This window comes from Pyricularia pennisetigena, chromosome 2 (genome assembly GCF_004337985.1).
Source record: "Pyricularia pennisetigena strain Br36 chromosome 2, whole genome shotgun sequence".
Classification (NCBI taxonomy): domain Eukaryota; kingdom Fungi; phylum Ascomycota; class Sordariomycetes; order Magnaporthales; family Pyriculariaceae; genus Pyricularia; species Pyricularia pennisetigena.
In genome coordinates, this window is record NC_043741.1 from 7115796 (window position 1) to 7129053 (window position 13258).

Consider the following 13258-nt stretch of genomic DNA (forward strand, 5'->3'; position numbering starts at 1 on the left):
TCAATGCGCAACCAGCTTTGCGTCAGCGCCCGTTGACGTCACCATTCCATGCACTTTCAATGTTCCCCCGCCCCCGTATTGTGTACCTTGTGACATTCCGCTAGCCAATTGCTTAGCTTGTCTGATCTGTGTTTGTGTTCATGGTCGGGTCTTGAATTTCGTCGTCCCCTCTGTGTGCTCTTCCTCTTGTATTTAATCTCTCTTGATCTTCTGTTTTAGCAGACGTACAACAAATAAAACAACCAAAGAAATCTAGAAAATCACAAGACCCCAATCTCGCAGACCCAAGTCAACAAACAAACCAAAAAAAAAAAAGAACAATACACAATGTTCTCTCTCTCCATCCTCAACGTCTTCATCGCCCAGCTGTGGCTGGCGCTCCTCACGCACGCCGCGCCCATCGCCGAGGAGACGCTGACTGCCACCGGCCACGGCAACGCTTGGCAGTACGGAACCGGCGGCGGCATCCTGGGTCTCATTGTGCTCATTCTGGACGTGATTGCATTCAGTAAGTCCTTTTTTTTGGGTTGTAATCGAATCTGCAAAAAAATAGTGTACTCTTGAGACGCGGTGTTGTTTTTCTCTGCGCCCGGGATGCATCTGGATTGATTTGCTAACCAAGGCTGCGCCCAACCCAAACAGTCGAGATCCTCGGGTCGAACCGTGAGCCCAGTGGCAAGCTGCTCTGGTGCCTGGTCGTCTTCCTCTTCCCTATCGTCGGCATGGTCATCTACTACCTGTTCTCGAACCGGGCAAGCCACGGCTCGTCGGGATACGAACCTGTGGCGTAAGAGGAAAGAGAGCTCTTTCTGTGGACGTGAGCGGGCCGAGCTGGCGGGAGACTTGGCGGTATGGAAGAAGGCTGGTACATTGTGGCTAGGTCAGGAGGGTTAGTGTTGAGATTGAGACACAAAATGGCATGTCAGTCGCGGTCGAATTTTGGCTTTGATGGTTTTGGGTCTCGGTTGTTTCCCATGGGAATGTTCACATCGGATCCTGCAGGCTTACGACCTGGTTGTTGATACTTGTTGTCTTGGCGTGCATAATTGATAGTTGTCGATGGTGAATGATCATCACGACATAGTCCTGAGGCTGTTAAAGAGTTGCAATTCGATGACTGAATGGTAGTCTCAGATTGTGTGACTTTTTTTTTCAATTCAGGAACCCTGGGCATATTTTACCACCATGACAAATCGCACAACGGCGTCGGTCGGTGTAGGCTGCCCACGAACGATGCATCATGAAAACAAGGGATGCCGCTCTGCCGTGCCGTGCTGTGCTGCGCAATGCGCCTTGGCTGAATTGGGCAGAAACAAGCCACAAGCCACGGATGATGTCTTGCTGGGCAAGTTTGAAAATCACCATCCCATGTGATGCATGCCGAGGTGAAGATATTGGTAAATGAAAAGGAAACCTGGGCCGCAAGAGTGACGCAGAACCCAGCCGCTTGTCACCAATACGATTTCAATTCAACACTGATGTCTTTAACAATTCAGTGGGCTGCCGTTGATAAACGCCAGCGTCAAGTTACCTACGGTGGACGGAGAGGAGAAAGATTAGATTTGCAGCAGAGAGAGAGAGAGACAATTTGTTATCCTTTCAAGTCGTCTCATCTAGGCTACTGCTAGAATTAGACTCCTGGCTATCCTGCTGACTCATCACTGAAACAACCCAAGACCAACCAACCCAACCCCACACTCGGAGCTCCCTGTTCCTGGTCCATGCCATGTCCATCTGTACCAAACCGAACCAAAGCCACATCCACCTTCGAGGTGACGACGACCAGCACAAGGCGTGAAACCAAACAAGAGTTGGCATCCCCGAAGCCGCAGCAAAATTGAGCCGTCCCAATCGACATTATCACGCATCCAACTCTCAAAGATAACTCCTTTCCTGGTGAATGCCTGAGCTGCCACAATGGGCGCCAGCGACTCCAAGCTAGTGTTCAAGAAGGGCATCTTCAGGCTGTCCGAGGAGAGACACATCCCCGCCGATGATTCCTACTGGACGTCGGTAAGATCTTCCCTACCGCACATGACCCGGGGGCATGGAATAAGTCCTTTGCATGCCCATCGCCTCCTTGCTAATGCACAAACGTCTTGCGCAAACCCCAATTAGTTTTGGGAACTGCCGGAATCCTCCGAAGATGTCTTTAGCCTCTTCGCGCCCGCCGACATCCGCCGAACCCGCGACAATGCGCTCGAGAACCTCGAGACCCTGATATTAGCGATCACATCCCGGCTCTTCACCCTGCGACACCACCCCTCCTTCCCCGACGCCGAGATCGCCCCGGACCGAGAGGCGCTCAACTGCATCCGGGTCCTGACCCGCATCCTGCCCTACCTGTACGAGCTCGAGGCGCTGCAGGCGTGGGAGGACAGGTTCTTTTGGGGAACTCGGAGGAAGCGCACCAGGCGCGCAAAACTCGCCAGCGAGGTGCTGTTTGATGGGTCGCAGCCCACATCGCCCACGACGACGGACGACGGCTTTGAAGACGGCGGTGGGAATGGGGATAAGAAGAAGCCCAGGGCGACCGGCGAGGATGGGTATGAGGATGCAAGACCGCTGGGCGAGGAGCTCATCGACACGTTGATTGACCTCCTCTTCTTGACCGAGTTCACGGTCCCGAGGCAGGCGGTCCCGGCTGGTGCCACGGCGGCAGGCAGGCCAAAGGTCAGCTATGCGATCTGGCAGAGCGGTGTCGGTTGCAATCAGACCACGCAGACCACGAGGGAGTTCGAGAGCAATCGGACCGAGATCCTACGGCTGCTATTGACGCTGTGCAGCCAGAGCATGTACATGTCGGCCAATGTTTTGCCACAGCGTGGGGTGAAGGCATTGACGCACATCTGCACGTGCCCAGATAAGCAGGTTGTGCTGTCGATGCTATGCTCGCTGCTGAACACGGTATGTTTCGGAGAAGGCCGTCTCAACCTGAGCTACCGCTCGTGGTGTGATGAGCTTCCATGGAGGCATTTGGGTGATGAGATCAGGCGTTGTACTAACATCCAAACAAACAGACATTGAAGTACCAGCCTACGAGCTGGCGCGTGCCATACAATACGCTCCTGACCAGAGACGCCAAACAAACCCTGACGACCTACACTATGCAGTTCTTATTAGTAGTCATACTCTACCCGGTCCCAGATAACGCCAATGGCCAGACACAGAAGAACTACTACCGGCACTTCCTGGGTCGCATACACCGTCCACAAGACTTTCAGTTCATTGTGGACGGTATGACGCGTATTCTCAACCAGCCAATGCATGCAAATTCCACATCCTACATCCCGGGAGCAGTGACTCAGTCGTCAGCTGCCACAGTCAAGTTCGCTCCTGAAACCATCATGCTCTTTTGGGAGACCACTCAGTGCAACAAACGCTTCCGATCTTTCATCATCGACACCCAGCGCGCCCACGACTTTGTGATCTCAATTTTATTCTATGCGATTGAGTTCAAGGGAGATAGCTCAAGGCAAGGTGTCGTTAGGATGTGTGCCTTCTTGCTGCAGACGTTGAGCATGGAGAAGAATTTTGGTGTCAATTTGAACAAGAATTTTGAGGCGCAGGACACCCTACCACCTGCTATTAGGATACCTGCTTTTCGCGGCACGTACGCGGATTTTCTCATTCAGGTATGTATCACTCAGGAGAACATGAAGCATCTCCGATGCGTGTTGTGTGGAGGAGTCCGCTGCTGACAAGATTCAAACGGACAGTCCATCTACAACCTTATCACGACGAGCAAGGGCAAGCTCTCAGCTATATACCCTGTCCTCCTTGCAGTCATCAACAACATAGCTCCCTACCTCCAAGGAATCAGCGCTACCACCAGCTCCAGGCTATTGCAGTTGTTTGCTTCCATGTCTTCACCATCATTCCTCTTGGCTAATGAGAGCAATCATGATCTGTTGCGATCTCTTCTCGAGGCGTTGAACACAATTATTGAGCATCAGTATAAGAGTATGCTAATCCACCGGCGCCGGCTCTCTGCTTGGGGATCAAGCTAACAATCATGGCCAACTAGGCAACCCAAATTTTGTGCTTGCAGTTCTGAAGAACAGGAAACGTATAGAAGCACTACGCAACTTCACGCTAGAAAGTGGACAAGAAGAGATAGAGCGTCGCAAGAAACGGCGAAAGGAGGATGGCCTGGCCTCAGATCCCCTGTCGGAGGCGGGGTCTACTCGAAACTCGCTGGAAAGTATCAACAGCCCTACTACGATGCCTTCCAGGGAATCTTTAACACAACCCAGTGCCCCGGCTGCAAATGAGGAGGACAGCACATTTGCAATTGGTGACGACGATGACAGCGATGACGAGGCAAGACCGACGCCGGCACAGAGCGACGTGCCTTCACGTTCTTCGTCTGTTGCATCTACGACAAACCGTCGTGGCATCCCACAATCCCTTGACGGTGATGCAGAGGACGCACTCCCAACCCAGCTCAGGGGCATGTCGGAGAAAGCACGGGGAAAGATGCCGGCAGGGTACTCCTTCTCCAGACAAAACTCGACCACATCACTTGGAGGCAGCTCCGTTGCCGGCAGTGCGGCCGGCATAGCTGCGTCGGCGTCCTCGCCATTGCTGTCTGGGGGTTCTGGTGGCTACTTTGAGCCCACGGCCCAGTGGATTGACAGTTGGCTACCGGAGCTACCGCTGCACACACTCCTGACTCTGATTCAGCAGCTGACAGCGTTGCTTCCACGACAAGCCCTCGCGCCAGAAGCCTCGGCTGCCGCGGATCCCCGCCGGCACGAGCAGATCCTATCCCGGATCCGTAGCACGGAGCTCGTGGGGATCGACGCGGACGTGGCACATCCTCGCGTGCACTTGTTTGAGTGGTCGCAGCTCGCACTCGGCTGGTATGAATCGCTCGTGTGGAGCTTCGTCTTCTCGGCTGAGCTGCAAGCCGCGCGTGGCACGGCGGGCATCTGGAACGGGACGGCAATCCGGCTGTTCCGGGTCGTGCAAGACGCGCAGGCGCCGCAAGGTCCGAGTCTGAGCAGCCCGCGCGGCGCGGTCGACGCGGTCGGGAGCAACCTCGTGAGCCGTATTGGAGCCATCAACCTGAGGGGCGCGGCGGAGAGTCTGGGCAGGGCTAGTACGGGCGGGAGCGCGGGTGGAGGTGGGACAAGCGAGGGTGCTGCAAGGAGAGGCAGTGTTGAGAGGTAGCTTTGGGATTCTTTTCGTTCTCGTGCCGGGTTGATTATCTGGTTTGTCTTTCTGGCGGTTCATGGTTATCTGGAGCGTTTTGAATGTGTTACCTTTGAGCGTTGCATCGAAGCTGTTATGGCCCTTGTGTTTTCAGACACATCTTGACTTTTGGTATTGGCCACTTTGAAGTCTTTACTCCTTCCCAGGTTCTCGATGGGAATTTTTTCACGTCACTGACGCCTTTTAATCGGTATCTCAGTTGGTATTCTTTGCCTCTCACACCACACGGGGAGATCCTGTAGGCTCTGCTGCCATGAACCCCGGCACAGTCTGCTGTCGAAGCGGCCTTTACTGCGTCGTGCGTGGTGGCATGTCTTGCCTTGGTGACGCCCAAGTAAATCTGGCACTGTTGTGACGGTAAAAGTTCCAGAGAGTTTTACTTGTCACCTCAAGCTGGGCAGAGTTATTCTGCGAACGGCCTGCAAGTCAATTGCTTAGGGTACCCATCTCTCACATGACTATTTGTCTCCCCGCTTGCCTCTAGGTTGTTACTTGCTACTCAATTGGCTACAGATTAAAAGGCTACAGAAAGGGGTTTTACACTAGACTTGTCATTATTCAACAGCAAGTTACTCGGAGCTGAGGCACAAGCCCACAAGGGCGCAACGTCAAGCCCCCCGACCCGCGCGGGCCGGACATAGATTGCTTTTTCTTTCATTTCTTTGATTCCTTTTTTCTTCTCCTTTTTCTTTTCAGGCTACATCGCTAGGACGTCTGTTCGTTGCGCTGGCAACAGCCTGCACCGGACAGCCTTTTCTGACAGTTTCTTGGCCCAGCAAAGAATGCTGCCAAACAAAATGCTCAATGACCTACTGCCCATCTTACCCAAGTGCCTAGCGCCTTGAGCAATCTTCTGGGCACGAATGCCTCAAGGACTGTCATTGACTCCGCTACAGCTGGGTCTTCCCCTCGTGTGCTGTTCTTCCGAAACAACCTTGGAGAGAAAAGTCGGAAAATACGTCTTCCGATGCTGCAGTCAGTCATGGCAACGATAATCCTCGAGGCAAGTCTCAAATGTCTATTCGTCAAAGAGACAGCAAACGCGCTGCCTTCAAAGTCGGCCATGTGTATTTGTCTCTCTTGTCAATCGCAGTAGATTCTTTGCCCCCTTCCCAATGGTCCACATTGTCTATATCTTACTTACATTTACAGTGTTTTCTTTGTTTTGTTTCTAAAAGGCCGCGGCAAGGTTTAAAAAGCCCGCTGCCAAAGCCGCCGCGCTCAAAGCCCAGAAGGAGTCTGCACACCGGACGTCGCCGGCTCGGCGGGCATCGGCAGAGCCGCAAACTCGGCAGGCCACCAAGGACAATAAGCAGCGGAAAGACGAAGAGGAAGAAAAAGCCCTCGAGGACCCCATCGCAGCAATTGCCGCCGCCGCCGCCGCAGCAGCAGCGGCAGCAGTCCTTGTCGCGCAACCATCAGCCCAGTCGGCAACTATGCACCTGGGGATGTTTGAGATTGGCAAGCCGCTTGGCAGGGGCAAGTTTGGGCGGGTGTACCTGGCGCGGGAGCGGGAGCACGGGTTCGTGTGCGCGCTCAAGGTGCTGCACAAGCGCGAGCTGCAGGACGCGGGCGTCGAGAGGCAGGTGCAGCGCGAGATCGAGATACAGAGCAACCTGCGGCACGCAAACATAGTACAGATGTACGGGCACTTTCACGACTCGAAGCGGATTTTCATCATCCTCGAGTTCGCCGGCAAGGGCGAGCTGTACAAGCAGCTGAAGAAGGAGGGCAGGTTCGCCGAGCGGCGGGCGGCGCGGTGCGTGGCGCAGATGGCGTCGGCGCTGGGCTACCTGCACGGCAAGCACGTCATGCACCGCGACATCAAGCCCGAGAACATCCTGGTCGGCTTCCACGGCGAGATCAAGATAGCCGACTTTGGCTGGAGCGTCCACGCGCCCAGCGACCGCCGGACGACGTTTTGCGGCACGCTCGACTACTTGCCGCCCGAGATGATCAAGCCGCGCACGCCCGACTGTTCGTACGACCACCGGGTCGACCTGTGGGCGCTGGGCGTCCTGACGTACGAGCTCCTGGTGGGCGAGGCGCCGTTCGAGGACACGCCTGCCAGGACGCACAAGAGGATCACGCGGCGGGACATGAAGGTGCCGTCGTTTGTCAGCCGTGAGGCGCGCGATCTTATTGTCAAGGTTTGTTTGTTTGTTTGTTTATTTGACTGTTGTGTGTTTCTGATTCAGGACCACCTGAGGAAAAGAAAAATGCTGACATATTTTTTTTTTTTTTTTTTTTTTATAAATGTGAAGTGTTCCAATGCGCAGATTCCTAGTGATAGCATTGGATAGGCCAACTTTGGGTGGGTTCCATCATACTGTCGCCATTTTTAAGGTACAATGGTGAATGCAGATCAATGTGTCTTGATGAGCCCAAAAATGTGGTTCAAAAGACGTACAATTCTCCGTGTTGCGGGAGGATCGTACAAAGCAAAAAACACTTGGGTTCCTAGAACTGTACATGGGAGCCAGGAAGATTGCAAGGAAAATGGTTGTTTGTTGTTCGTGCCGAGGAAGCGAACATTTTCAGGGGTGAAGGCTCGAATATTACCCATCAGTCCAAGGGCTTGGAAGGATCTGGACTTCGTCTAGGCAGGAGAAGGCATCCGGAGTGGGGGCAATGCCTGTTGTGAAACGGCCTTGTGATGAACAATTGCGGTTCGTGTGGAAGAGTGGAGAAACGGCTCACACTGGACCTTGAGCAAGGAGCACGCAGCATGTCACAATTCATCTCAAACACACATCATTTCCGAAGAATTGCCAGTGGTATATCTCTTGCTAAACAACAGATGGAGATTTGTTCAAGGTGTGTAAGAGGATTATCAACATAGCCACCTTAACACGATAATATTCAATGCACTTATATCGCACCGGCGATCGGGACCCCAGGGGAGAGAGCTAAGCGCAGTGGTGGTGGGAATGGAGCCGCTGGTCTTTTTGGTTATTTTTCTTGCGGGGGGTTTTTTTATTTTTTATTTTTTACATGGTTTGTTCGTCATTTGCCTCTTTTTCTATTCCCGGAGAATCGTCGAGAAATGTAGTATGCGGGAGGAGATGGTAGGACGGGCATCTCCGCAGAGACAGCAACAGCCAAGCAGGTAGTGGATATCCATCGATCTTCTGTTACTTTTTCTGGAAGCTCTCCATACCAAGAGGGAGTATAGTAGGTTTTCGGGCATGTCCAACTACAGTAAAGTATTAATAATCCCCGTAGAAAGGGCAAAGGGGAGCACAGCCACATCCCGGGTATATACTTCAGACGACAAAATGGCGAGTCGTAATCATCGGATGACTGCGGACACCCGGCAAAACAACTACGGCCACAATGTATATGCGTCGTCGCATGGGCCAAACCAAAACTTCCATTTGAGCGGCTATACGCGATCTTCCCATCAGCCACAACGGGGGAAAATATTCGGCGAACGCATTACGGCATTTGGCAATATCAGCGAAGCCTCTTACGAGGAGCAATTTACCCAAGAACCAGGCTTGGGATGGCGCTTATCACTAGGAGTTAATGTCTTTTTTCCCCCCCATAGAGCGACATTCTGCTAGTGTGACCCCAGTGAATAGACTCAGAGGGGAAGCTAGTATAGTCAGNCCGACTCAACAAAAAAAAAAAAAAAAAAAAACCACCTCTTCTGCAAAACAACGCCCCTGTGAAACAAGGTTAAAAGCAGCAAATGAGCCCCCCACAAAGACCCCTTGCGAAAGTTGGATGGAAGTTCCAGAGTTGTCGAATCTGGGGGAAATCTGCCTGATGCTCACATGTCAGCCTCGATTGGTGGTTTTGTTCCAGTCAAAAATTGATCTACCTTTGGCTTCCATGACCACTACACAGGAGTTCCTTCAGGCACATACCTCCCTCCCCCCTTTTTGTTTTCTGGTTTAAATCCTGCTTGCTGCCTCAGACTAGAAACGGATTCCCCGTTCATTCCAGTGCCAAGGTGGTCGGAGAATAAAGCTTATTCTTTCCGCAGAAACTTCGGATGAACTTTATCGACAAATTATTTGGTAGAGAAACCCACTTTGGGCCTTTGATATGATTAATGCGCTCGCTGCTTATTGCGCTTGGACAATCATATTTTAGGTATGACGAACTGCTGCAGGAACTTTTTTTTTTTGTCTTTGAATCTGACAATCATGAACAACCCGACGTCGTCCGCGGCCTTTTTTTTTTATTTTATTTTATTTTTTGCCGCTGGAACCTGCAGAGTGCAGACACGCACCTTGGCGTATCTCGTAATCATGTCGGCGACCAAGAGTCCAAATCGAATCTAGATGCAAAGAATAAAACAACGAATGAAGCCTCGACAAACTCATCCAACATGTGAGGCAAATGCTGCGGTCGTCAAAAGAATTAGGGGGACTTGGCATCCAGGCACAAAAAACCAAGTAGGCTATGAGACGCTGCAAATGGACGGCCAAAAGTGGATGGATCATGGATGGATCATCTCGTCCAATGTTTCTTGTCCAGGGGACGTCCATAAGCGGCTCGGTGAGAGAGAGAGAGAAACAAAAGCAGCCGGTTGCCGAGGGCGGCTCTTTGGACCACTGGTCGGGGAAGACCCGGTCACCGTTTCGCAGCCTATTTGGGTTGGTCCTAACAAAAGACAAGAGCAAAAAAAAAAAACAAGTCGTTCGTTCACGCATGCGGCTCTCCATGCTTCATTACACAGAAATCGACTTGTGACTTGCGCCGAGATTCCTGCCAAGGGCAATTCGGGCGACGGACGTTTGCATATTGGACGACGCCAAGGTACTTTTCTTTTTCTTTTTCTCTTGTTTGTTGGCAGGTATACTTCGTAGCTCTTGTGCATTGTCGGCGCAGAGGCAAAAAAAAAGAGGCGAAAATATGCAATGGTTCAGTACAAGATAGCACCCAAGAATTCGGATGTTCTCTTGGAGACGAAAAGACTTTGGTGAACGAGCCGCCATATTGTGGCAATCAGCAACAATCAGGTCATGAGGGCAGTTTAATGGCAGGCAGGCAGGCAGGCAGACAGATAGGCAGGCGGAATTGACCGTCCCCCGGTGCCTCCCCAACTCATGCTAGCAGCCGTTCTAACCGGATGTCGAAGCTGTCGTATTTTGGTTCTATTTGACCCAACCAGTTCGCACTAACCCTGGCAAGTTAGATTCCCAAGTTTTGGTTTGCTCGCAAAACCTCGCGCAGTTCGGGAAGTGGATAGAGGGACACAGACCTTTAGGGGACGGACAGGCTGGTTCGGTTTTTTTTTTTTTTTCTTTTTTTCCCTAGGCAATGGTGGGCGCGCTATCGAACGGGACAAGCTTCGAATCGGTTCCAAAACCCAACCCTTGCTTGCTGAGTTGAGATTTTAGCCGCGACAAGGAATAAAAAGAAAAAGAAAACACGCGTTGGGCTGACTGTTGCGACAAAATCCCACAAGGATACATAGACAGAGCTAGCAAGGGCTACTCTACTGGGACAGGGCAACGTGCGCAACACCGTTCCTGGCAGAAGGGGAGAGACAGAGAGGCTCAACTTTGTGCATGTCTGGGAACAAAAGAAAAGAAAAATCCGAACCAAGATTGGACGGCTGTACCAGAAACATGAGCAAACTTGTTTCGCACGTTCGGGAAAATCAGGGGAAAATAATTGGAGGAATAAATCAGGGATTTTCGAGACAAGCAAATCACGGAATTGCGGTAAACTTTCTTTTCACCATCCGTCCAAATTTCCATCTCTGTGACAGTTTCTTTTGTATCTATCCATTTTATTTTGTTTAGGGATCAGCCAATGGAAAAAAAAAGATGCAACACTGCATCCGCAGACATACAGACCATTTCTTTTTTTTTTCTTTTTTTTTTTTTTTTTTCGTTGCCCCTCCTTCTGCTTTCATGAGGCTCCAAAAGGTGTAATATACAAAAGATAAGATTTCGGCGCCAACGCCTAGTTTAGATGAAATGCAAGCGCACGTACCCGCAGGACAAAAAAAGAGAGAGGGCTCGAGCTGGCAGACATTCCTTTTTGCTCGGCAGTCCGCGCTTTTCGTTCCAGAGCGACAGATCAAGAAACGTGACGAAACGGGACGTTTTGGTAAATAGGAATCAAATAAGATAAAACAGAAACAAAAAAAGAAAAAAAAAGTCCACAGACGCTACAGGAAAGCTGACTTTGAAAAAGGCCGGCAGGGTCCCTCCCCCACTCACCGTCATGAGGTTTACGCCCCCCCTCTTTCCCTCCGGACCGCTTCATGTGTGTTTCTGCTATCTGAGCTATACTCTATTTTGTCTTTTTAATCTTTTTTTCTTATTTTATTTTTTTTCTTTTTTGGTTTCCGAATATACCCCCTTGCACCGCAGCTCCGAAAAAAAAAAAGATCTCGGGATTCCCCTTGCAGATAATCTGGACGATTATTTGCCAAGAAGCAAGCAAAAACAAAAGAGGATGACGCAGCCTTCGGGGCATCTGTTCTAAGGTAAAATAACTTGACAAGGATAAAAAAAGGAAAGAAGATCAAGATGGAGTCACAATATCCAAGTCAGGGATCCTTGCTTTCCCCGACAAATAACACTGCTGTGGAGGAGAGTTCGTCACAAGAGAAATGCTTGAAAAGGCAACAGGACCTTTCCTCGCCAAGTAAAGCGTTCGACCGCCATCTGGACGACGAAACAGTATCGCCACCCGTCGTGCAAGGCACAACGCCGTCCAAGAACACCCACCAGGGCTTCGTCATTGTAGTAGAGAGCCAGGGCCAACAAGGCCAAGAGCAACAGCAGCAGCAGCAGCAGCAGCAGCAAGGATCAGAATTGCCATACCAACAACCAGAAACGCCACATCGACGCCGAGATATCGTTGAGCAGGCCCGTAGCACTGCGGTTCCGACAAGACCTCGGGAAGCCGACAGCCACAGTCCACCACCACAGCTGGTCTACCAGGTCCGCAGACAGTTTGACAACGAAACCGGTGACGCCACTACATCGACCAGCAGCAGCAGCAGCACCACTGCCACCACCACCAGTAGCAGTGACAGCAGCAGCACCACCACCACCACTAGTAGTAGTAGTCGCAGCAGCGGCAACAGTCGCAGCGGCAGCAGCAGGTCGACCAACCGGGCAAGCAGCCGGTCGAGCACCACGTCGATATCCATCCTGCCGCTCACCAGCTCATCGACGTCATTAACCATAGCCCCCAGCACCCTGACCACCTCGACATCCGCCTCGCCAAACGTCACGCTGTCTCTCCTACCACCGGCCGGGGGCGGCAACTCCACGGGCTCCGGCCCCACCACCACCGTCACCATCATCACCGGCCCGCCGCCATCCAATGCGCCGTCGGCAGCCACCAGCAGCGACGAGCGCATGTCGGCAAACCTCGTGCTCGTCGTGACCTTTTGTGCCGTTTTTGGTGCCGTCTTGCTGATCGGCACTGGCATCTTCCTGTGGAAGCGGGCGCGCAGGCGAAGGGACCGCATCAACGGCTCGCCGAGCAAGGGCGGCAGCGGCGGCGGCGGCGGTGGGCGGGGCGGCCGGGGCAGCGGCGGCAAGAGCGGCAAGCGCAGCAAGTACGACGGTCCCACGGGTTCGCTGTACGGCGACGACCCCTACGCCACGGCCGCCGGCGAGATGGAGCACGGGCCCGTGTGGGGCGTCACGCCCCCGTGGGCAGTGGCTGACCTGCCGCTCTCCCCGCCGGCCATCGTGCTGCCGCCCGACCCCAACCGGCGCATGACCCTGCCGGGCACCATGTCCCGGACCCTGCCCAAGATCGTGGCCCAGCGAGCCAGTCCCACTAATGACGCCAGCTCGAGCAACTACCCGCCGTCGAGGAGCGGGAGCAGCGCCTACACTCCAACTCGGGGGAGGAGTCCGAGGGATGAGGGGTATGACCCCAGCAATGTGATATGAAAGTGGAGGAGAAAAAAAAGCAGGGATTATTGCCCCCGTTTTTTTTCTTTTCTTTTTTTTTCTTTTTTGCACATTTTCTCTCAGATTGTTTATTTTGAGGTTTCTGTACCTATGATGATTGTTGGGAGTTTTGGAGTTTTTTTTTTTTTTGTTTTTTT

At 52.3% G+C, this 13258-nt stretch overlaps 3 protein-coding genes across 3 annotated transcripts; all 3 read left to right on the forward strand.

Annotated features, from left to right (window-relative positions):
* Positions 1-327: 327 nt before the first annotated feature.
* PpBr36_01988 (uncharacterized protein) lies at positions 328-791 on the forward strand (the record flags this gene model as incomplete). Its single annotated transcript, XM_029889172.1, has 2 exons — positions 328-508; positions 643-791. The coding sequence occupies 2 exons, from the start codon at positions 328-330 to the stop codon at positions 789-791; spliced, it is 330 nt and encodes a 109-aa protein (XP_029750987.1).
* A 1126-nt stretch (positions 792-1917) lies between these two features.
* PpBr36_01989 (uncharacterized protein) lies at positions 1918-7520 on the forward strand (the record flags this gene model as incomplete). The annotated part of the gene is made up of 8 exons (XM_029889173.1): positions 1918-2013; positions 2119-2907; positions 3021-3635; positions 3720-3963; positions 4028-5171; positions 6114-6282; positions 6396-7367; positions 7497-7520. 8 exons carry the CDS (start codon positions 1918-1920, stop codon positions 7518-7520), a joined length of 4053 nt encoding a protein of 1350 aa, XP_029750988.1.
* Positions 7521-11714: 4194 nt separating this feature from the next.
* Positions 11715-13100, forward strand: PpBr36_01990 (uncharacterized protein; the record flags this gene model as incomplete). Its single annotated transcript, XM_029889174.1, has 1 exon — positions 11715-13100. One exon carries the CDS (start codon positions 11715-11717, stop codon positions 13098-13100), a length of 1386 nt encoding a protein of 461 aa, XP_029752093.1.
* Between the last annotated feature and the right edge of the window lie 158 nt (positions 13101-13258).